Source organism: Mesoplodon mirus (genome assembly GCF_964341445.2).
Source record: "Mesoplodon mirus genome assembly, chromosome: 4".
NCBI lineage: Eukaryota > Metazoa > Chordata > Mammalia > Artiodactyla > Ziphiidae > Mesoplodon > Mesoplodon mirus.
Window position 1 is genome coordinate 85804986 of NC_138979.1, and position 25649 is coordinate 85830634.

The 25649-nt window shown below is 36.8% G+C and overlaps 1 protein-coding gene and 1 long non-coding RNA gene across 9 annotated transcripts in view; both read left to right on the forward strand.

Annotated features, from left to right (window-relative positions):
• LOC309802319 overlaps nucleotides 1-25649 on the forward strand; it is a 104426-nt gene that overhangs the window by 51541 nt on the left and 27236 nt on the right. The gene's annotated exons all lie outside the window — the stretch shown is intronic.
• The window catches only part of LOC309802313 (ankyrin repeat domain-containing protein 26-like), a 65366-nt gene that overhangs the window by 26628 nt on the left and 13089 nt on the right, over nucleotides 1-25649 (forward strand). For 2 of the 6 annotated variants that reach the window (XR_014293750.1, XM_082617749.1), the window contains exons 12-20: nucleotides 2806-3019; nucleotides 5102-5285; nucleotides 5897-6034; nucleotides 8664-9620; nucleotides 10999-11151; nucleotides 13995-14065; nucleotides 14407-14500; nucleotides 18649-18755; nucleotides 20352-20481. Coding sequence is in view for 2 of the 6 variants with exons in the window: in XM_082617749.1 (XP_082473875.1) it covers nucleotides 2806-3019; nucleotides 5102-5285; nucleotides 5897-6034; nucleotides 8664-9620; nucleotides 10999-11151; nucleotides 13995-14065; nucleotides 14407-14500; nucleotides 18649-18755; nucleotides 20352-20481 (2048 nt within the window). In the remaining 4 variants the exon portion in view is untranslated. The remainder of the gene's footprint in view (nucleotides 1-2805; nucleotides 3020-5101; nucleotides 5286-5896; nucleotides 6035-8663; nucleotides 9621-10998; nucleotides 11152-13994; nucleotides 14066-14406; nucleotides 14501-18648; nucleotides 18756-20351; nucleotides 20482-25649) is intronic. The other 4 variants (XR_014293752.1, XM_082617750.1, XR_014293751.1 and 1 more) reach the window with 3 other exon arrangements.

Genomic DNA, 25649 nt, shown 5'->3' on the forward strand with positions numbered 1-25649 from the left:
CATAATGTTCATAATATTACTCTGTCAGTCTTTTAATATCTATAGAATCTGTAGTAATTTCTCATTACTCATTTCTGTGAAATTGGTAATTTGTGCCTTCTCTCTCTCTCTTTTTTTTTAATTATCAGCCTGGCTAGAGGTTTATCACTTTTATTCACCTTCTGAACATATGTGGTTTCACTGGTTTTTTAAAAAATTAAATTATTTATTTATTTATTTTTGGCTGTGTTGGGTCTTCGTTGCTGTGCTCAGGCTTTCTCTAGTTGCGGCAAGCAGGGGCTACTCTTCATTCAGTGTGAGGGCTTCTCATTGCTGTGGCTTCTCTTGTTGTGGAGCATGGATTCTAGGTACATGTGCTTCAGTAGTTGTGGCACACGGGCTCAGTAGTTGTGGCTTGCGGATGGTAGAATGCAGGCTCAGTAGTTTTGGCACACAGGCTTAGTTGCTCTGCGGTATGTGGCATCTTCCTGGACCAGGGATCAAACCCGTGTCCCTTGCATTGGCAGGTGGATTCTTAACCATTGTGCCACCAGGGGAGTCCCTCATTGATCTTTCCATGTCTTTATTGTTTTGTTTGTTTTGTTTTTTCTCATTGATTTTTTCTTTGATGTTTTTTATTTCCTTTCTTCTGCTTGCTTTGGGTTTACTTTGCTCTTTTTTAAAAAATATTTATTTATTTATTTTATTTTTGGCTGCTTTAGGTCTTAGTTGCAGCATGTGGTATCTTTTGTTGCAGCGCATGGGCTTCTCTCTCTAGTTGTGGCATGTGGGCTCAGTATTTGTGACACTCCAAATGGGGTGTGGGCTCCAGCGTGTGTGGGCTCTGTAGTTGCGGCATGCCAGCTCTCTAGTTGTGGCTTGCGTGTTCAGTCGTTGCAGTGGGCAGGCTTAGTTGACCCATGTCATGTGGGGTTTTAGTCCCCCGACCAGGGATCGAACCCATGTCCCCTGGATTGAAAGGCAGATCCTTAACCACCGAACCATAAAGGAAGTCCCCTAATTTGCTCTTTTTCTGGATTTTTATGTTGGAAGCCAAGGTCATTGATTTGAGACCTTCTTTTCTAATATAGACATCCAGTGCTATAAATTTTCATGCAAGTAAGCAGCATTCCACAAATTGTAATATATTATGTTTTCATTTTTATTCAGTTCAAAATACTTTGTAATTCCTCTTTTCATTACCTCTTTAATCCAAGGATGATTTAGATGTGTGTTATTTAGTTTTCGAATATTGGAGCATTTTCCAGAAATATTTTTGTTCTTCATTTCCAGTTTGATTGCTTTGTGGTCAGAGAACATACTTTGTATGACTTAAATCCTTTTGACTTACTCCTTTATTTTATAACCCAGAATATAGTCTTTTGGTAAGTGTTCCATGGCTACTTGAAAAGAATGGTGGTGTTCAAGTCTACAGTATCCTTGATGATTTTCTGCCTGCTCTTTCTATCACTTATTCATTGAGGGGTATTGAAATCTCAGACTGTAATTGTGGATTTGTCTATTTTTCTTTGCAGTTCTCTCAAGTTTTGCTTCATATATTTTGAAGTTACTAGGCGCATAAGCGTTTAGGGTTGTTATGCTTCTTATTAATTGACACTCCTCATTATGAAATGACCTTGTTTGTTGCTGATAATGTTTTTTGCTCTGAAGTCTACTTTGTTTGGTATTAATATAGCCAGTCTAGCTTAGCTTTGTTTTGACACATGTTAGTGTGGTATATCTTATTTCTAACCTTATTACAAATTTATGTCTGTATGTTTAAAGTGCATTTCTTATAGGTGGCATACAGTTGGGTCTTGCTTTTTGATCCAGTCTGACAATCTGCTTTTTCTTAAAAATTAATTAATTTGTTTATGTATTTATTTTTGGCTGTGTTGGGTCTTCATTGCTGCACACAGGCTTTCTCTAGTTATGGCGAGTGGAGGCTACTCTTCGTTGTGGTGCACAGGCTTCTCATTGCGGTGGCTTCTCTTGCTGTGGAGCACAGGCTGTAGGCCCATGGGCTTCAGTAATTGTGGCATGTGGGCTCAGTCGTTGTGGCGCATGGGTTTAGTTGCTCCATGACGTGTGGGAGGACCAGGGCTCAAACTTGTGTCTCCTGCATTGGCAGGTGGGTTCCTGACCACTGCGCCACCAGTGAAGTCCCTGACAATCTGCTTTTTAATTGAGGTTTTCAGACCATTTTCACTTAATGTGATTATTGATACAGTAGGTATGAATCTGTCATTATGCTGTTTGATTTCTGTTTATCCCATCTGTTCTTTGTTCCCCTTTTCTTTTTCTGCCATCTTTTAGATTAATCAAGTAATTTTTATGATGTAGTTTTATTTCTTTTTTGTTTTTTTGGTTTATTAACTGTAACTCTTTTGTTTCACTATTTTAGTGGTTGCTTTAGGGTTTACAGTATTTTACTTAGGGTTATCACAGTCCACCTTCAAGTAATATTGTACCACATCATATATAGGGTAAGAATATTACAAAATAGTTTACTGCCACTTCTTCTCTCCTTGTCAGATCCTCCTGGATCTGTGGGATTGTAGTTTTCATTAAGTTTAGAAAGTTGTTGGCCATTCTTTTCTTCAAATATTTTTTTTTCTGTTTCTTTCCTCCACCTCTTTGGGGCATTGTATATTTAGCCACTTGAATTCCTGGTCAGGGAATTAAGGTCCCGCATGCTGTGCAGCATGGCCAAAAAAAAAATGTATTTTTTTTTGTTATGGATGAGTGAAGGTGAAAATGCACAGTGCTTTTATACATAAAAATTACTCATATATTTTATTTCTATCTTGTTTATTCCTAATGCAGATTCTGTTAGCTTATTGAAAATTCAGGATGCAGTTCTTTCATATGAAAGATTAATAGAACTTAAAAAAGATCACTGTGAACTACTTACAGGAAAAAACAACAAAATGGAAAGTAAGGTTACTGGGCTACCAAAGGAGCTATCAGAAACAAAAGAAATGAAATCACAGTTAGAGCATCAAAAAGTGGAGTGGGAACAAGAGCTCTGCAGCTTGAGGTATTGAACGTCTTGGTTTTAAAGAAATATTTGAACTGTTTCTATTTACTGTAATACTACAGATGTGTATTTACTTTAATACTACGGGAAGTTTTTTGGTTTTTTTTGTGTGTGTGGTACGTGGGCCTCTCACTGTTGTGGCCTCTCCCGTTGTGGAGCACAGGCTCTGGATGCGCAGGCTCAGCGGCCATGGCTCACGGGCCCAGCCGCTCCACGGCATGTGGGATCTTCCCGGACCGGGGCACGAACCCTTGTCCCCTGCATCGGCAGGCGGACTCTCAACCACTGCGCCACCAGGGAAGCCCTATGGGAAGTTTTATACTTGCTAACTTACCTGCTGGGATTTTACAGGGGAGAAAACTTCATTAGTATTGTGGAGTGTGAAATTCTTGGAAATAATACAACAAGTTCTTAACAGTGGATACATCTACTAATTATTTAATGTATATATTTCCAAATCATCATTTTCATGGCCATACAGAAGTCCTCCATACAAAGCCTCATTTTTTTGTAATCTCTCTTTTTTTTAATTTTATTTTTTTATACAGCAAGTTCTTATTAGTTATCCATTTAATACATATTAGTGTATACATGTTAATCCCAAGCTCCAAGTTCATCCCACCCCGCTGCTTTCCCCCCTTGGTGTCTATACGTTTGTTCTCTACATCTGTGTCTCTATTTCTGCCTTGCATACCAGTTTACCTGTACCATTTTTCTAGATTCCACATATATGCGTTAATATACGATATTTGTTTTTCTCTTTCTGACTTACTTCACTCTGTATGACAGTCCCTAGATCCAACCACGTCTCAACAAGTGACCCAATTTCGTTCCTTTTTATGGCTGTGTAATACTCCATTGTATATATGTGCCACATCTTCTTTATCCATTTGTCTGTTGATGGGCATTTACATTGCTTCCATGACCTGGCTATTGTAAATAGTGCTTCAGTGAACATTGGGGTGCTTGTGTCTTTTTGAATTATGGTCATTATTTTTTTTAGCAAATTGAATTTCAGTTATTTTTCATTTTTCTGTATTATATTTAATGCTACAAGGAATGTCTCTTCTATAAATTCATTTCTACATTTCTGATTATTTATTTGGAATAAATTCTTTAATATTGTGTTATTTGGTTAAAGTATGAGAACTTTTTAAAAAGGTCTTTGATCCATGTTTCTAAATTGTTCTCCAGAAAGTTTATATTTCTTTACACTCCCACCAACAGAAGTATGAAATGGCCATTTTTCTGAAGACAAAATTTTTTTAAAATTTATGAAGTTTTTTTCTTAACATATGCATGGATGAAATAAAAGGTAAAAATGGAAGGTGATTACTGATTAGTTTATTCAATATCTCTTTCATACAGAGATAAAATTAGTTCACAGGTTTGTGCTGAAAGCACAAAATACTCTCTATTTAATTAATTAATATGGATCCTGCCTTACGGGATTTAAAATTATTTATTAAATAGCTAATAAACAACAAGTTGAAAAGGTTGCAAAAGAAGAAACATAAAAAGTGTGGGGCAACAGATATTAGACTCCCTAGCCTAGTCTTGGATTACAGTATCTGAAGATATATGTTCTGTAAAAGGCATCTGCAGATTTTATCTGGCACTGTAAGTCATTTAGGGGTACCTGTAGTATTTTATGAAGTTGAAATTTTATTTCTAGTGAACTTATAAACTTGTTTCTAAACAACAGCTTCTCTTTTTAACTAGTAACTAAATTATCTGTCCTAAAGGAGGAGTAATTATGACAGTGTGGAAAACAGGGTAATTTTCGGCCTAACTTCACTGAATAATTTCAAAATTTCTTTCCTACACTATTCACCAGAGTTACTCTTGACTAAAACTTACTTAAGTGGCAGAATGTTTTTTCATTGCTACCTTTCAAGTATATATATCTTTATGAAGAGATTGAAGTGAGGAATTAAAAATATGAGACCTAGAAAGGAAAAAAAAAACTGGAGAACAGAAATTTCATTAGGATACTAAATCAGCGGGTGAAGAGCCAGATCATAAAATGAACTTTTTATTTTCCAACAAAACACATTTTAAGGTAAGCATATTTAACTGCAGATTCACCCTAAAACAAGAAAAAAAGAAGAGAAGAAATGCTGACAGGTTATATGAAAAAATTAGGGAGCAGTTAAGAAGAAAAGAAGAGCAATACAGTAAAGAAGTTGAAATGAAACAACAACTTGAACTCACTCTCAGAGCACTAGACATGGAACTGAGGACTGTGAGAAATAATCTGAATCAGGTAAGTTAATCTTTGGTGAAAATTTCAAATTTCCAACAGTATTTCCTCAGTATTATTTGTAATATCTCTTTGATTTAATATATATTATTTAGGTTTAAAACAAATAAAAAGTGTTATCTCATCCTAAATATGAACTATGACATTTATAGCTTAAATTATTAATTTCTTGCCATTCTTAGCTTCTAATACATGCTCTGTGTATGTTTTCTGAATGGAGGAATGGAAGGTAAATTGAGCTTAATGATTAACATAATGATTGGCATTTTTGGTCCATTCGAAAGTAATATTCTTAATTCCAATCCATGTGTTAATTTTGGCTTTTCTATGTTAAAATACAGGGTAAATTGCCTTGAGACTGCGATGGAACTAGTTAAATGCTTTGTAAAAAGATTTTCTTTCACAATACTATATCTCCCTGTATTTTTGCTCTGTGATAAGTTTAGCAGTCATTTAAATTAAAATCTTAAGTTATTCATGTGGGATAAATATCCTTGTGTTTATTTTAAAAGGCTACTTCCTTTTAACAGTCTTTTTTTTAATTCTGCTCTTAAGCTTTTGACTTTTTTTTTTTAATGGTATGAGACCAAAAACCTCATGAAATGTGTCTCCAGGTTGTAGAAGAGCGAAATGACGCTCAGAGGCAGCTTTCTCGAGAGCAGAATGCCAGAATTTTACAAGATGGAATCCTGACCAGTCACCTTGCCAAACAAAAGGAGATAGAAATGACTAATAAGGAAATGAATTCTGAGGTATTTTCTTTAATCATTTTCAAATATTTGTGTGTATGTATCTGTATATGTATATATTTTAAAAACCAATACTATACATCACAGACAGTGTAGAGGATATTTAAAACCTATTTAAGTATATTTTGGGGAGGGGTGGACGTTTCTCGTCCATTGGATATTTAATATTTTTAATTCAAACATAATTGAATTATATTTGATTAAATTTAATTCAAGTAGTATTTTTAATTCAAATCCATTTGTCTGCAACAGTCAAGCAGTGACATACAATAGCCTCATCCAAGGAGAGGCTTTTAATATTTTCCATAGGAACTGATGAACCTTTCATAATCTGAAAACTATTGCTACCATCTAGAAAAGTCTGCACCCTGATGGCGGTTTAGGCAGGGAAGACCATGTGTGCTCCACCATCGACCACACTACCTGACCAAAGCCCAGCACTGAATACGTTCTTGCCCTCTGCTTTGGAGTGAACATGTCAATCACTATGCACCTCATCATTTTCAGTGTCTAAATCAGAGTCTGTTCTTGGCTTCACTGTCATTTCTTTAACCAGTACCCCATCAATGACATTTTCACATCACTTACAATTTTTCAGTATTGTAAAAGCTGCAACATTAGTTGTAAAAACATTTTTTTTTTTTTTTTTTTTTGCGGTACATGGGCCTCTCACTTTTGTAGCCTGTCCCATGCGGAGCACAGGCCCCGGACGCACAGGCTCAGTGGCCATGGCTTACGGGCCCAGCCGCTCCGTGGCATGTGGAATCTTCCCGGACAGGGGCACGAACCTGTGTCCCCTGCATTGACAGGCTGACTCTAAACCACTGCGCCACCAGGGAAGCCCGTAAAAACATTTTTGAGCACTTTAAAAAAATTATTTCCTTAGAATAAACTTACAAAATTACCAAAAAAAAAAAAGAGAAAACCCCAAAACAAACAAACAAAACAACATTATGGTTTTTGGCAGTGATTTCACTTCCTTGATAGATTAATAGAGAGGTTAGTTTATCCCTTCCACTGATGGTAAGGAGGAAAGGTATAGCCAGTTCAGAGACCGTCTTTTGGATGTCATTCTTCTACTTGTGAGAAAATTAACACTTTGCTCCATGTGGTGTCCTATTTCAGTACAAGGAACTTTTGAAAATAGTGATAGATATGCCATAATATTTATTTAGTGATAATTTATTGATAAGTATTTTATTTTTAGTGAAACAGTTCATTGTATTTCCCCCTACCTTACTATTTTAAGCATTATGAAGAGAGAATAAAAGTTATTGCAGCAGCGAATAATCTCACGATTTTCTAAGATCTCTATAAATTTTACCTTATTTACCACTAGTGTATGCACCGTAGTGAAATATAAGGCTCATTTCATATTTATATGTTTGTACTAGAGAACTAGCTGTGGTTTGGTGTAAGAGGACTCATAGTAAAGTCAGAAGACCTGGAGAAAAGCCTGCAGCTTGCTTGTATTTTTGACTTCCTCATTTCCAGGACTGTCATAGCTAAATGAGTTAACTGATGTTTGTAGAAGTGCTTAGTACAGTTATCAGTAGATGTGATTCTTGTAACTGACTATAAAAATATTAGAAACGTAGAATATTTATGGAATATTCTCAGGACTATATAAATATTAGAAACATAGAATATTTATGGAATATTCTCAGGAAAAAAAATTTTAGGAAATTTAATCTGTCAAAATATATACAGAGCTAAGGCTTTTACTATGGGGTAGCTGTATAGGTTAGATAGCAGACGTAGTTTTTTTTTAAGCTAGCAGGTGGTATTTTATTTTATTTTTTATTGAAGTATAGTTGATTTACAATACTGTGCTATTTTCAGGTATACAGCACAGTGATTCAGTTATCTATCTATCTATCTATCTATCTATCTATCTATATATCTATATACCTTTATAGATTCTTTTTCCAAATATTGAGTGTAGTTCCCTGTGCTACACAGTAGGTCATTGTGGATTACCTGTTTTTTATATAGTAGTGTGTATATATTAATCCCAACCTCCTAATGAATCCCTCCCCCTCTTTCCCCTTCAGTAACCATAAGTTTGTTTTCTACGTCTGTGAGTCTCTTTCTGTTTTGTAAATAAGTTTATTTGTATCATTTTTTTAGATTCCATGTATAAGCTATATCATATGATAATTGTCTTTCTGTCTGGCTTACTTCGCTCAGAATGATAGTCTCTAGGTCCATCCATGTTGCTGCAAATGGCATTATTTCATTCTGTTTTTATGGCAGAGTAGTATTCCACTGTATAAATATATCACATCAGATGCAATTTTTAAGTATAGTCAGATTTATTAATCTTTTATTTTAAGCCTTCTGGGTTTGTTATAATTTAGAGAAAGGCCTTTCCAATTCTGAGCTTCTTAAAAATTCTCCTGTGGTTTGTTTTTTACTTTCGTGGGTTCATTGTCTTCAATTAAATTTTTGAACTTTTGAAGATTTCTGCTTGTAAGAAGTCTGAGGTTTGTATCCAACCTTATTTTTTCCAGTTGGATATCCACTTATTGCAGGCTTTTCATTGTATCAACATATAGGTTAGTCTTTCAGAGGAAATCATGAAATGTCAATTTATTGAGTACTAGCTAAAAATCTCCTTTATTTCACTTAGGTGTCTGATAGCCCTGAAAAAGAAAAAGATCTGTTACATAAAAACCACATGTTGCAGGATGAAGTTGCCATGCTAAGACTGGAAATCGACACAATAAAATGTCAGAACCAGGAAAAGGAAAAGAAATATGTTGAGGACATTGAAATTGTAAAAGAAAAGAATGATGATCTTCAAAAGACAATAAAACTGAATGAGGAAACATTAACAAAGACAATATTCCAATATACTGGACAGCTTAATGTTCTGACAGCTGAGAATACAATGCTAAACTCTAAGCTGGAGAATGAAAAACAAAGCAAAGACAGACAGGAAGCAGAAGTGGAATCCGACCGTTCTAGACTGGCTGCTACCATACATGATCACCATCAAAGTCAGACATCAAAAAGAGACCTGGAACTTGCCTTCCAGAGACCAAGAGATGAGTGGTTACGCTTGCAGGACAAAATGAATTTTGATGTGTCTAACCTGAACGATAACAATGAGATGCTTTCCCAGCAACTTTCTAAAGCTGAAAGTAAATTCAGTAGCCTAAAAACCAAGCTCCATCACACGAGGGATGCTCTCAGAGAAAAGACTTTGGTGTTAGAACGTGTACAGAGAGACCTAAGCCAAGCACAGTGTCAAAAGAAGGAACTTGAACACATGTATCAAAGCGAACAAGGCAAAGTGAATAAATACATTGGAAAGCAGGAATCCTTAGAAGAGAGATTATCTCAACTCCAGAGTGAAAACATATTGCTCAGACAGCAACTGGATGATGCGCAAAACAAAGCCGACAGTAGAGAGAAGACAGTAATTAACATCCAAGACCAGTTTCAGGAGATTGTGAAAAAACTTCAAGCTGAAAGTGAAAAACAAGGTCTGATGCTGGAGGAAAGGAACAAGGAGTTAATCAATGAATGTAATCATTTAAAAGAGAGAATGTATCAGTATGAAAATGAGAAAACAGAAAGAGAAGTAAGTATCCAAGAAGAGAAATAATTCTCAGACTTCCTGAAAGAAAATTCAAAGTGATTTTGATTATGGCTAAATGTTGAATCTAGTTGAATAGAAATAATATATAGACTGTAAATCAGCCTAAAAGCATACCTTGTATCCAGCAAATAAATAATTAGACCTGAGAGGTGCTTTACTTTGAGTAGACATTGTGTCACCTATGAAATTTTAAGAGATTAAGTTATAAATTGTTAATGGGTATAGACAGGTATTAGTAATTTACTCTTCTACTGCTAAGCTAATAATTTTAATCTTTATGTCACCACATTTTAGTATCATGATGAAGCAGATAAATGAAACGCTCAGATCTAAAATGAATTATTTTGAAATTAAGGTTCAGTTGTGTGTATTACCTTGACAGTCAATTCCAGATTTCCCAAATGAACTGATGTGTCGATGCCATATCTCATAGTACTTTTCCTTCAGTAGCTTGTCATAACTTTTTAGTTGATATAATTTTATTTTTATTCATGTCAATTTGAATTAATTTGGGAAATAGTTCAGCCTCAAACCATGTATTCTTATGACCTCTCAACTCTTTAAAGGCATCTACTTTTCATTAACTCATAATTTGGGATTAAAGTAGTGAGCTTTAGCAAAACTATACTTGATTTAATCTTCCCACTTCTATTTATAATTTACTGGGAACATTTTTACAAATAATTTGCTCATAATTCTCATTTCAAGGCTCAGTTACTATCATCTGGATATAAATCTGTCCAATACAAAGAGAATTGTAGCTCTCTGTGACTTATTAATTTGGCATTGGACTCCCATTTTCAGACTAGCGAGGGGTGGCAGATTCATGAGTAGCAGGAATAGGGTGGGGGACAGGGTCACAGGGGCTGCTATCAGGAGGCAGAGGGAGGCCCTGAAGGTCTCATTTTAATTCTAGGAATTAAAATGGGAATGACCTCATTTTAATTCTGAGATAGGAATCTATTGAGCACTGGATTGAATATGTGAGGATCTCTGAAGTTAATGGAAGCCTCCAGTAGAGAAGAGGGAAGATGTTCCCACCACTCGTCCCACCTACACACCCATTTCTTTCTGAGACTTGAGGAGGTCCTCAAGCTCAGCAAATTGATTGGGAAGGTCGGGGAGTGGATAGTGGGACTGAATCCATTGTCTAAGTAACTTAATAGCGATAAGGCCGGAGGGTAACACCTTCTGTGTCTTAAACCAAATTCAGTGAGCAGGAAGGTGCACATACAAGAAGAAGGAGACAAATTGATGTCTCTGGTGATAGTTTTCAAAGTACATAGGTTGGAGTTATCTATTATTAACATAACTTAATAATAAGGTAATTTATAAAATCAGTGACAGAGTATCTTATTAGGCACTTGTGAGACAACTTCAACAAGAACTGGCTGATACCCTAATAAAGCAATCTATGTCAGAGGCTTCACTGGAGGCCACGTCACGTTATCGTACTAATTTAGAAGATGAGGCACAGGATTTAAAGAAAAAATTACATCAAGTCACAAGTCAGGTTTTTATGAAATTTAACGTGTCAATACTTAATGTATAGGATAAAGTGCTTTAGGACACTAATTTTCATGGATGGCTTTTTTTGTATTTTCGTTACAAGTAAATTTATTATAATTTTGTTATCTTTATAATGCACTTGTTTCTTAAACTCTGACTTTCATCCTGCCGTTTGCATTATATATTTTTTCTTACAATATTTACCCTTAGGAAAGTTGAGAATTGTGCGTGATTCCTCACAGAAGTTGAGAGACTTTTTTTTTCTATTAAACAGTATTTTTTAGTGATATCTCTACTACCATGATGAAGCAAGCCAGATAAAGTCAGAGGATAATGTTTAATGGAATGTTCCATAAAATTGTCATTTTTCATCTTCACTTTTGTGAATGGATATAGTGTCTGTGTATATTTATTTCATGGATTTCAGAATAACTTGTGCAGAAAGGTCATTATACAAACCAGTTGAAGTTAGGCATTGCCTTCATTTTCTTTTCATTTTAGATATATTGTAAAAGCGTAGAGATACTCAGATTGTGTATAGTATGTACACCCAAAATAGAAAATTAAGAAAATTATCTAGATCCTGCCATTGTATTTTTAAAAAAACTATTGAGATAATTCACATATCACATAATTCACCCATTTAAAATGTGTAGTTCAGTCTCTCCGTGTATATTCAGAGAGTCGTGCACTTGGCATCAATTATAGAGCATCTCCATCACCCCCAAAGGAAAACCCTGCATCCATTAGCCATCACCCATGGCCCCCATCTCCCTCAGCCCCAGCAACCACCAGTCTAATCTCTGCATCTGTAGATGTGCCTATTCTGGGTATTTCATATAAATGGAATCACACAGTATGTGGTCCTTTGTGATTAGCTTTTCTCATTTGACGTAACATTTTCGAGGTTCATCCATGTTATAGCGCATATCAGTACTTCCATTTCTGTTTATTGTCGAACAGCACGTTATGTGGCTAAGCCGTTCATCCATTCATCAGTTGATGGGCCTTTGGGTTATTTCCACCTTTGGGCTGTTAATAATGCTGCTGTGAACAGTCATTTACAAGTTACTGTGTGGACATAATTTTTATCTCCCTGCTGTTGGGTTTTATCCTCTGAGTTAATTGGCTGATTTCACCTTTTCTTGGCCTTTACTCATGCTGTCCTTTCTGTCTTTACAGTTTCTTTTCCTCCTGCCTAATCCTCCATTTATTCAGACCTGGCCCCGAGTCTTCTCCATGAAGCTCTCTCTCTGACTGTCCTAGCTCTCATTGACCCTGTCATCTAGTCTGTGAAGAAGAGTTTAGCCCTTAATTTTACACTGTTTTAATGTTTTTTCATGAGAGAGAATCTCGTCTAAGTATAAATTTGTCTAACAGGGAATATTTATTGATATGCACGGCACCTGTCTTGCATAAATTGAAAATATTTTAGCTTAACAGTTGCTAGGATACAATTAAGTCCTTTATACCATACAATAACTTTTTCTTGGAGATATTGATATAATCTTTTATTAAAATGTATTTTAAGCAATTAAATATACAATTAAAAGCTCTTAATCTAATAGAGGAGAATTGTTCAATTAAATGCTCTTTTTTTCCCCCTCACTCTAGAAAAAAAAATCTAAATTTGCCTTCCTTCATTATGCAGCCAGAACTGGGGATTTTCACATTGATAGCATTTCACCAACTGTAACGCTCTGTGGATAGCTTCTCCAATATCCATACCACATAACCTTAATTTTCTCATCCGAGTGCTTTCTAGACATAACCGGTTGCTGGGAGTGAATTGATTCAGAACTTTGATTTAGCAGTAGGGTGATATTTCCATGCCAGTGACTTAACCCTTCCTCTGATGGTCATGTAAGTTATGTACCACTCAATCCAGGAGGTGCTATTTGCATATTAGTCCATGATCACTGCCCACTGAGTAGTACAGAGAGGAAGTAAGTTATAAATTATTATAAGTGGAGAAAAGGACTAGTGGAATCAGTGAAAGTTTTTGAAGTACTGGGCACATACATTCTGGTCCTCATGCTCCCTGTTTACTGCCAATTTCAATGGGATGGAGAATGATTTCAGTGTGACTTGTACAGGAGACCACTTCTGTTGGCATGCCATCTGCCTAAAATATCAAATTGTTTAGAACATAAAATACAGCAATAGTAATAATTCTGATTGTAAACACTTAGCATTTACTATGTGCCACGTACTTTTCTAAATACGTTATGTACACACACCCCCAATTTAATCTTCCCGACATCCCAGTGAGGTCAGTGCTATTATTATCTTCATTTTACGGCTGGAGAAACTGAGACACAGAAAATTTAAGTAATTTGCTCAAGGACATACAGCAAATAAGTGGTGGAATTGGGACTCAGACCCACGCATTCTGGCTCCTGTGTAGATACTACCTCTCACACTAGTCCCTGAAGCATCTGGTTGTCACCAACAGTAGTGTGTAGTGTGAACGTTCATAATCACTGAAAGAGCTGTGGTCATTCACATATGTGGATATTTAAAATTATAGTTGGTATAGAGCGTGGAGTAAAAAATATAAATGTCTTTCCCCATTTGGCCAATTTATAAATTTGTGTATTTATTTGATAAAATATAATTTAAAGCATGAATGATGTTGTGGTTTAGTACGAGAAGTCAGTAACTTGTAAAGGGCCAGATAGTAAATATTTTAGGCTTTGTGGTTCACAAGGTGTCTGTTGTAGCAACTCAACTCTGCTGTTGCAGCAGGAAAGTAGCCATAAACAATATGCAGATGAAAGACATAAAAACAGATGATGGCGGATTTGCTAGATTATCAGTAATTTAAAAAAAATTTTCTCCTTTTAGTTGCAAGAAGCACAGGATCGATGTACAGAGGCCATGAGATGTGCTGAGAAGACGCAGGATCACATCCAAAAGTACAATTTAAAGCAGCACAGAAAATAACTTAAGTATAAGTATAGAGCAGATAAGCAGTATAGTATGAGAATTATATCAGTTATGACAATAAATACATCATTGTAAAGCTGGGTAAACATTTCAGCTTTGAGCTATTTTGAAATGCATAATTTTTCTCCATTATTTCTAAATTTTTCACATTATCCACAGAACACAACTAGAAAACGGCACAATTGCCAAATCATCTACTTTTCAAAATTCTAAGAATGTATGTAATTGAACCTGCAGGTGTTTGTTCAGAAACTGTGTGGTATTTTAAAATCTATGTGTGAGAGTAATTATTTTAAAATATGCATTTTAGGCTTGAAATTGAAAATGCCAACTTAAAAGCTACAGTCAAAGAGCAAGCGGACAAAATTGAAGAGCTTCAGAAAAACCTGTTAAGTACAAGTTCAGTAAGTCAATCTCTTAATTTCTGTCATTCTGAAAAGGAATTTTAATTTTTTTACTAGTAATAAGAATATTTTGGACACTATGAAAAGTCTCATTGATAAAAGAGTTTATTTTTATATTGATACTACTTGCTACTGGTAGCATAATTCCTCTTTATAGAGGAAGTTGACTGAAATAATAAAATTGATTTTTATAGTAAGACTTTAATTAAAAAGATGGTGACAGTCCAAAAGCAATATTTTATATATACCACATTTTGTTTATTCATTCATCTGTCAATGAACACTGTGATTTTTCCACCTTCTGGCTATTGTTAACAATGCTGCTATGAACAGTGGTACACAAATATCTGTTTGAGTCCAGAAATTTGAGTAATGATTTGATCTAGAATTCTGAACTTCCCTTGTAATCTAAACCCTCCAGTGCTATTTTGAGAATGAATTACTTTTAATGTTGTAGTTCATTTTCTTTATCAAGAAGGAATACTGGGTCACTATGCAAGCATTTTTCTGAAAGGAATGTATTTTTTCCTTTCTTGGATTTTATTTTACTTTATTTTTTAAAGATTTTTTTGATGTGGACCATTCTTCAAGTCTTAATTGAATTTGATACAATACTGCTTCTGTTTTATGTTTTGGTTTTTTGGCCAGGAGGCATGTGGGATCTTAAATCCCTGACCAGGAATCAAACTTCCTGCATTGGAAGGCAAAGTCTTAACCACTGGACCTCCAGGGAAGTCCCCCTTTTTTCTTTAAAAAAAGAAAAGAGATGCCAGTGAAAAAGCAGAAATGGCTGCTCAATCAGGGCCTTACATAGTAACAGGTGCTCCTAGCATGGCAAGTTCAGGAACAATTTTTCTCCCAGACACTTGAGTTAATCAGCCTTTCAAAGGTGTAACAGCCAGTCTCAGAAAAGACTGATGTGTAATCCAGGATTCCAATTTATCAATGTATAGTGAAAGCTATGTAATTATTTACCAAGCAGAAAGGAATTCTCCTGCCATTTATACTCTCCTTTGTAGGGAAGCTACTTATGATTTAAAAATCAGAAGATTCTATTTTGAACCCTAAGTTGGAGGGATGAGGTAGATGCACCTATCAACTCGTTTCTTTCCATCACAATAGTTAGATTCATGTAGTGTCATTATACAGATATACCTGTCAGGGGGACTAGAACATTCTATTGACTGGCCCTTCTTGTGTTCAAAGAAACATTGAAAATTATTTTTTCTAGACTTGATATGCATTAGTCACATTGTATTAGCATACTTTTCATACGAGTGACAACACAATATGTTGACAAAGGGAGTCTCATGTGAATGAGAGTGCCAGATGTCCCCTTACATTGTCAAACACATCTATTCGAGTATCAGAAATTGAAAATTTTGTAAGGATACCCCACACTGATTAAGCATATTAAAAAAAAATAATGAGGGATTTTCTGTAGATTCCTATAGAAATGAGTTAGGATTATGACATAGAATTATTGGCCACTTTAAGGTCTACACAAATCAAAAATTTAATGAGGAGCTTTTCACCAACTCAGTCAGTAGCCCTGGCTTCTCCTAAAGTTCTCATCTCAGGAATCCCCAGGCCAGAGCCAACCTGAGTTAAGATATATGGTCAACACAGTGTTGAGATGAAGAATCTGGGCTGGGAAGAAGAGAGAGCTCTAGCTGACTCAAGACTCCAAACAATATAGTTGAGTATTCACCTGAAAGGAGTGTCAGAAGACTTCCATAAGGTCAGGTCTCTATGGAGTAGGAAAGCATTCAAAAGAAAACAAGGGCAGGGACTTCCCTGGTGCAGTGGTTAGGAATCCACCTGCCACTGCATTGGACATAGGTTTGATCCCTGGTCCGGGAAGATCCCACATGCCGGGGAGCCACTAAGCCCGTGCACCACAACTACTGAGCCTGCACTCTAGAGCCTGCGAGCCACAACTACTGAGCCCATGTGCTGCAACTACTACAGCCCACGTTCCTAGAGCCTGTGCTCTGCAACAAGAGAGGCCACTGCAGTGAGAAGCCCACGCACCACAGTGAAGAGAAACCCCCACTCACCTCAACTAGAGAAAGCCCACACGCAGCAACGCAGATCCAATGCAGCCAAAAAAAAAAAAAAAGAGAAGAAAACAAGGGCAAATAATTGATAATCTGATCCTTGTGAAAAACTTTCACATTGTAAAAGAAAATAAAGACAAAGTATGCTGGTCAACATCCTAAGGGTGAGGGTGCCCCCCAAGATTAGAAAATAACACTACACTCAAAGTAACACCAATAAGAATAAACGTAAAGTGTCCAAGAATAGCTCTGTACAAGGATAATCCTCACTGAGTAATGGCTCATGAGTGTGGCTGAGGATGTTGTCTATGAGGAGCAAGAAGGGGGAGAGAAAAGTACAGGTGATCTCAGCAAAGGGGTCAAGGCTGGAAAGGCAGGTTAGGGAATCTGGTACGAAGCCTTGAGATGTAAGGAGCCCTGAGAGAATTTAGAAAGAGGATTAGAAAGGGTCAAGGACTGAACATCAAGGGTTACTGTCATTCAGACTGAGGTGGGCTCAGAGGAGCAGAGGCAGAGTGTGGTCATGTTCGCGGTTGCTGCTGAGAAGTGAAGCAGGGTAAGGACTGAAGAAGAAACGGTTCTTGATGACCCTCAAAACTTTTAGTGGAGTTACAAGATTGAAAGTCAATTTAGTGTAAAAGAAGAGAATAAGTGATGAAAGATGAATTATGGATGAGACCATGCGTTAAAGAATGTAAGAGTCCCGGGCTTCCCTAGTAGCGCAGTGGTTAAGAATCCACCTGCCAATGCAGGGGACACGGGTTCGAGCCTTGGTCCGGGAAGATCCCACATGCCGCAGAGCAATTAAGCCTGTGCGCCACAACTACTGAGCCTGCGCTCTAGAGCCCGCAAGCCACAACTACTGAGCCCATGTACCTAGAGCTCATGCTCTGCAACAAGAGAAGTCACTGCAATGAGAAGCCCACGCACCACAACGAAGAGTAGCCCCTGCTCACCACAAGTAGAGAAAGCCCGCACGCAGCAACAAAGACCCAACACAGCCAAAAATAAATAAATAAATTTAATTAATTAATTTAAAAAAAGAATGTAAGAGTCCAGTAGCGGGAGTGAGGGAGAAAAAGGATGAGAGAAAAAGCTACAAGAATCAAGAAGAAGTTACATTTTTTTTTTATGTGGGACGCGGGCCTCTCACTGTTGCGGCCTCTCCCGTTGCGGAGCACAGGCTCCGGTCGCGCAGGCTCAGTGGCCATGGCTCCCGGGCCCGGCCACTCCAAGGCATGTGGGATCTTCCCGTACCGGGGCACGAACCCGTGTCCCTTGCATCAGCAGGCAGACTCTCAAACACTGCGCCACCAGAGAAGCCCGAAGTTACATTTTTATTTAGTGTACAGAGGACTTAAACTTTATTTAAAGAGAAGAATGGTTAATAGAAATGGAGAAATTGTAACCTATGGAAGAATGCTTACAGAGAATGCAAGGCTTTATCTTGTGTGGGAATTTTTCAAAGATTATATTAGTAAGATGTGATTTAACAAAACCTGGAATATCTTAAACCGTTGATGAAAATGTTTCTAGGGCATCTTTAGAAACTAAAACGTAAATATAACCAGTCTTTAAAAAAATTTCATTAACGTGTAAAAACCTCTGGGTTATTTATTTACTTATTTATTTATTATTATTATTATTATTTGGTTGCTCCAAGTCTTGGTTGCAGCAGGCGGGCTCCCCAGTTGCAGCAGGTGTGCTCCTTAGTTGTGGCATGCAAGCTCTTAGTTGCGGCCTGCATGTGGGATCTAGTTCTCTGACTAAGGATTGAACCCAGGCCCCCTGCATTGGGAGCACGGAGTCTTATCCACCATGCCACCAGGGAAGTCCCAAAACGTCTGTTTTTAACAAATAAATTTTGGCAGTTTAAATTCTAGAAAAATGATGAAATGATGAAAATGAAAAATCAATATAAGCTGTTTCAAGAAAAGTCATTATTTTTGAAATCTGTCCTTATTGGCATCAGGTTTATAAACTGTGTTTCACTATAAACATATATTACTCATGAATTCATGAGAAGTAATATTTTTAAGAAAGAAGAGTAAGTCTCTAGGTTTTAAAAAATAATGAATTTTTTTTGAGGATGAAAAGGAGAAATTCAAGAAATATATTGAGTTAAAACAGTCTCTGGAATATAGTTTGGATCGAGTAATGAAGAAAAATACTGAATTAGAAAAAGAGATTACTGGGTAAGATTTTAATATTTCTGATAATTTCAACAATTAATTGATTTAACTATAATTTTGTTTTATTAAAACCTTAGATACAAATTCATTTTATATGTGTATATTCATACTTAAACAAATCATCCATCCTATTTAAAAGTTTACTTTAGAAACTCACAGCACAATCTGAAACTGTTTTGAGTGCCCCAGTACTACAGTTCCTCTTTAATGATTTCTAAAACAATAACAATAGTGTGCCTTGCATATAGTAATGTCACTCTGCTCTTCATCATCTACCTTGAATTTTTATGTCTGCAAGATATCTTTGCTCCTTTTGGGTAATCCTGCCCTCTTTTAGTTGTGTTCTTCCCCTTCAGCGTTCAAGTATTTTAATATCTAAAAACCTATTTGTGTCACTGTTTAACAACATCAAAAACTATCTTGATCTTGCTTATGTTTTCTTTCTGCTCTAAAAGTTTAGTTCTAAAATATACATACAAAAACATATGTATGGCTTAAAGAATAATAAAATTAATGTTCATGTTTTGACCACTCAGATTATAAAAAAAAAAATAGAGTGTTTCCCAATGTCTGTGATGCCTCCACATGGCTTCCTTTCTGGTTATTTGCTGAGCACAGTTTGCCCTCAGCATCCACAGATTCAACCAACCTCAGATTGAAGGTATTCAGGGGGAAAAAAATTCCAGAAAGTTCCCAAAAGCAAAACTTGGATTGGCCTCAGGTGGCAACTATTTCCATAGAATTTATTTACATTGTATTTATAACTATTTACATAGCACTTACCTTGTATTAGGTATTATAAGTGATCTAGAGATGATTTAAAGTATACAGGAGTATGTGCTTAGGAGGACTTGAGCATCTGTGGATTTTGGTATTGTACTTATGGTTCTTCCCTGATTCTCATAAGTATTTTTCTCTCATTTAATTTTCTCTACATTGCTTGGCATTTTGTTAACATTGTGCTGGGCAAGATTTCTAGATCTCTTAAAACAGCTTGAAGGGACTGGTACACATTCTCTCTCTGCTGATTTCCTTTTTTATGAAGCTCAGCCTGGTTTTCTTCTCCAGCAGCTCAGACGCCAAAGATTGTTCTTTCTTGTTTCTTTTTCTATTTTGAGTGAGTGAGTGTCGATGATTTTTTGTGTGTTATTTCTTTGCTTCTTGTAGAGGCTGTGGTCAGTAGGTACCAAAATGTCTTTTTGTGTCTTTTCAAAACATTCATATATGATATGCTCTTCTTCTTCAGCTTGGATACTGATGTCTGGTTTATAACTAGTATTTAATAATAAGTTAGTATTTCATATTAACATACTAAAAATGGATACTAATAACAGCTTCCTTATAAGAACCGTATAATATATGTATACACATACTATATTAACTCTTTACTTAGCATGTGTCGTAAAATTTTTCTTCATATTATTTACCTAAGATTATAAGTTAGTTATTATGCTTTCAACCCATATTAGATTAGAACAGATGAGAAAGGATTATAATTTATAGAGTTTATTTTATATGATAGAACATATATCTGTTTAAATAGTTATTAATTATCTACTCTTAAAGAACTTGACTTATTCATTCTATGCATTTCTACAGACTTAAGAAACTCTTAAAAATGCCAAGAAGGAAGTTAAATGAATATGAAAATGGAGAGCTTAGTTTCCATGGAGATTTAAAAACCAGTCAAAGTGAAATGGATATTCAGATTAATATGCTAAAACATAAGGTAATTTTTAATCAGTTTTGGGACCCAAAAGTCACTTAATTGGGGGAAATATAAATCACTCCATGCTTTGAGCAGTGAAACACAGATTTGTCTCTTAATTTTTTAGACTTGATACCAGTAAAAAAGACAGCTTTTTCCTATATAATTTTTCCATAAAAAGGGCACACTGTTGACTGTTTGTGTCTTGAACCATGGCTAGTGATCTGAAGCTGAGCAGCACACCATTACCCCAAAGCATCCATTATTTTTTGGTGACAGCTTTATTGAAATATAATGAACATACCATGCAGTCCACTCATTTAAACTGTACAATTCAGTGACTTTTAGTATATTCAAAGAGTTATACAGTTATCACCACAATCAATTTTAGACCATTTTCATCACCCTAAAAAGAAACCCTATACTTTTTAGCCATCACCCTGTGCCAGTTTTCCCTTCCTCATATTCCCAGCCCTAATACCACGACTGTACTCCCTGTTTCGATAGATTTGCCTATTTTGGATATTTCATGTCAGTGGAATCACAGAATATGGGGTCCTTTGTGACTGCCTTCTTTCATTCAGCATAATATTTTTAAGGTACATCTGTTTTGTAGCGTGGATCAATACTTTATTTCTTTTTATTGCTGAATAATATTCATTTGTATGGACATACCACATTTTATTTATCCATTCATCAGTTGATAGACCTTTGGGTGGTTTCCCCTTTTTTGGCTATTGTTAATAATGCTGCTATGAACATTCATGTCCAGGTTTCGGTGTGAACATATTTTTTTCATTTCTTTTTGGAATATACTTATGAATGGAATTGCTGTATCATATGGTAACTCTGTTTAAACTTTTGAGGAACTGCCGTACTGTTTTCCAGAGTGGCTGCACCATTTTACATTTTTATCCAAAGTGTGTAAGCATTCCAGTTTCTCTACATGCCCGCCAACACTTGTCATTACCCATCTTTCTGATTATAGCCATCCTAGTAGGTGTGAAGTGGCATCTCATTGTGGTTTTGATTAGCGTTTTGCTGTTGACTAATAAGGTTGAGGCACTTTTCATGTGCTTATTGTCTATCTGTGTATCTTCTTTGAAGAACTGTCTATTCAACTTTTTGCCCATTTTTAAGTTGGATTGTCTTTTTATTATTGAATTGTAAGAGTTCTTTTTGTATCCTAGATACAAGTCTTCGATCGGATATAGGATTTTCAAGTATTTTCTCTCACTCAGGAGCTTGCCCTTTCCCCTTCTTGATGGTGTCCTTCAAAACACGGAAGTCTTTAATATTGATGAAGTTCAGTTAGTCGATTTTTGTCTTTTGGTGTCATATCTAAGAATTGCCAAATCCAGTCATGAAGATAAACACCTGTGTTTTCTTCTAAGACTTTTGTAGTTTTAGCTCTTGCATATTGACTTAATTTCTACATATGGTATGAGGTAGAGGTCTAATTTTATCCTTTTGTATGTGGATATTCTGTTGTCCCAGTACCATTTGTTAAAAAGACTATTCTTGTCTCATTCAATTATTTGGCACTCTTACAATCAGTTGGCCGTAAATGTGGGGCTTTCCTTTTACATCCTCAATGGTAACGCATTGATCTATATGTCTGTCCTATGCCAGTATCAAGTCAGATTTTATGAGAATTCTTTCTTCGTCATCTTGCATCTTACCAGTTGTTTTATGTAATAATAAAAAGTCAGTGTAGTGGAATGTCTTTAACTCTACTTCCGTGGAGGTTTTTTGCCTCTTGAAGGAGCCTGTGGCCAGCTTATGCCTCACTGACCCCATGACACAATGGGAAGTAGGTTTACAAAGGTAAAGTCCATTCCTTTTTTTCTCCCTCCATTCAGACCTTTAGTCTCTCACCCAGTGCCTCCCACTTCACTCCAGTTTCCATCAAATCGTGGTCACGAGATCTGCTGACTTCATCTGCTCTCTGCTTCATTATGTTTAGCTCATTATAATTCATAGACTCATCCATAGGTTTCACCATCTAGGAGAAGATTAAGTCTGGGCTGTCAGCTTTCCTCATTGGAAGTCTCTCTAAGCCATCATGTTGCAATTCACAATTAAATCATCTTTTGATGTGGTTCTTGTGTATAACACTCGTGCTGATCTTATTCTTGACATAGATCCTGCATTCTCAGAAACCACAGTTCCCTGTATCTACCTTCTTTGATTGAAAAAGAAAGAGATGCATAGCTGTACTTTATAGCTTAACACATAATGAATAGAATAACTATTTCAACCCATCCAAAGAAAAATTTTTAAGAGTATAGCTGTTAAAAACCAGGTAGGGCTTCCCTGGTAGTGCAGTGGTTAAGAATCTGCCTGCCAATGCAGGGGACAATGGTTCGAGCCCAGGTCCGGGAAGATCCCACATGCCATGGAGCAACTAAGCCCATGCGCCACAACTACTGAGCCTGCACTCTAGAGCCCGCAAGCCACAGCTGTGGAACCTGTGTGCCACAACTACTGAAGCCCATGCACCTAGAACCCGTGTTCCACAACAAGAGAAGCCACCGTAATGAGAAGCCTGTGCACCTCAACAAAGAGTAGCCCCTGCTCGCCACAACTAGAGAAAGCCTGTGCACAGCAACGAAGACCCAACACAGCCAAAAATAAATAAAATAAATAAATTTTTTTAAAAAGGTAATAATTTATCTGGGACAAATAATAGATTAGTAATTTGAATTTCAAAATTTCAAAGCCAGTTTGTATGATATAGAGAAGCACTGTGGTACAATATAAAAATGAGAAATCCTACCTTCCCTTACAAACAAGCTTTAAGTAAGGTAAAGGAAAAATTGTATTTAATTATATACTGCCAAAGGACACTCCATTTGTTTTACTACTGAGAAGATTAAAAATCCTTCCATGATGTTTTATTTCCTCTCTGAGGAAAGGACAATGAAGATTGAGTCCTAGATTAATAAATATTCAAAGTTGCCTATCCCTTAGAATTTCAGTTAATTGAGATGAGGTAAAGAAGTCTGATTTTGGTAATTAAACTGACGATTTCTAGTTGTTTTTCAACTATTATACTTCATATGTCTCCTTGCTTACCAATCTTGCTTATCTTCAAACTTGAGGGGAAATTCTGAAGAGGCATACCTGCCTATTTGTAAGAAATTGTAAGTGAAGGGAACCTGCCCAAAACTTCCTCCTGAATAGTTCTTAGGTCTTTCTTCTAGTTATCTGCTTCTTCTCATCAGCATTGTTTGTCATTTTAAATTAATCTCAACGTTTATTAGATTCCAGTTTATAGGAAACCAATTTCTACTGTGTCTAAGTTATGTTTCTTATTATCTCTTTTTTTTCATCCACTTTTCTATCTGTTTTTTCCTAAAAATCTCCTCAAAGTTTAGTAGCTGAAATAAGCAATGTTTATTTTGTTCACAATCTATACTTGGGAAAAGCATAGCCAGGACAGCTGGCCTCTCTTCCCCTCAGTTGGAACACCTACCCTGAACACCTAGGCTCTCTTTGTGGCCTGAGCTTCCTCACAACATGGGGCTGGGTTCCAAGGTTAAGAACCAGGCAGAAGCCGTGTTGCCTTGTCTAACCTCGCCTTGCAATTCACACAGCATCTCTTTCACCATATTCTGTTCATTAGGAATAAGTCACTTATGCCTGGCCCATAGTCTACCTTTTCTTATGGGATAATTTTTTTCAAAAACTTATGGATACATTTAAAAACCAGCATAATCTACCCACTGGCCACAATTTTTATATTCCTTCCACATGAAGAATACACTTATCCCTACTCAGTTCCCCCACAAGTCTCAATTGTTATGGTGTCAGGCTCAGGCTTGAGTCCAGGATCTTACCATCTTTCACCAGGTATGGATGGGGATGAGGCTCCTGGGTGTGGTTTCTAGAGTATAGCCCCTTGAGTACCAATCCTCTCAGTACTAAGACTTGAGAACTAAAGGGACAGATCTTCTGTCACCCACATAACCAACATTCTGTTAAACTGCTAAAGACTCTCCCCTTCAGAAATGGAAAGTGGAAGACATGCTGGTCCATAGCAGTTCTGAAATACAGCCTGATACCTGCTGCCAGCTCTGTGATTAGGACTTAGTCCCGACCATGGAAGTGATTCTCCTTTGCTGTACCCTCTGAGCTCTTTGTTCTGTCCTTTTCATAAGAAATGACCTGTGTTTGCAGCTGAGTAGTGTTTCTCAAGCCAGCAAGGGAAGAAAATGACACTGAAACCTGGAGGAAGGGGGACTTACAGAACTTCTAAGAAAATCCCAGAGGCCTCTTCTCATTTTGTACTGTCTTGGTCTCTGTTAATGCAAGCTAGCAAGCAGTGTTTTTGCTACCACAGTTCTCTTTAAAGCTTTGAATGTCCTGTGAATTTTATTGGGGTTCATGACATTGGAAAAGCTACCCTCCCAAATCTTTTTGAGATAAGCTCTTCCCCTTGGGCTTCTTGTGAAGCTGTTGTAGGACGGTAGGACGGGAAACTTTGTAGGATGATGCCTTTAAATTCTTATGCTTTTTTAAGATCCTTAAAGGAATTTGAGGCACCAACTTAAGTCTTTCCAGGGTGTTAATAAAGGGTTCTACAGTCTTGGCTTCATCTTTAGACCATGTTTTCCTGGCAGCACCCTAAATCTGATCTTAGCCCAGAAGCTATTTCTCTGTTTTAGCATTATTTGGGCATGTGGAGATGCTGTAAATGGGATACAGATATTTGAACCCAATGAGTCCTGGATCCTTTATATTCAATAGTCTTTTTTTTTTAGCTTATCCCTCTCATCAATTTTACTTTCAGCTGCTTTGTAGCTAGAATCCCCCTACCTCCAGGTTGCAGTGTCATTTTCTTCCCTTGCCTAGAAGCTGTCACCTTCAGCCTCTTCAAGGGCCGTCAGGCTTCCATTAACAGTCTTGCGAAGCCCTGAGAATTTCGTGAGATAAGTGTCCAAGAATTTGTAGACATGTTTTTTTTTTCCCCTTTTTTTGCGGTACGCAGGCCTCTCACTGTTGTGGCCTCTCCCGTTGTGGAGCACAGGCTCTGGACGTGCAGGCTCAGCAGCCATGGCTCACGGGCCCAGCCGCTCCGTGGCGGCATGTGGGATCTTCCCGGACCGGGGCACGAGCCCGTGTCCCCTGCATCGGCAGGCGGACTCTCAACCACTGAGCCACCAGTTTCAAAACATGTAGACATG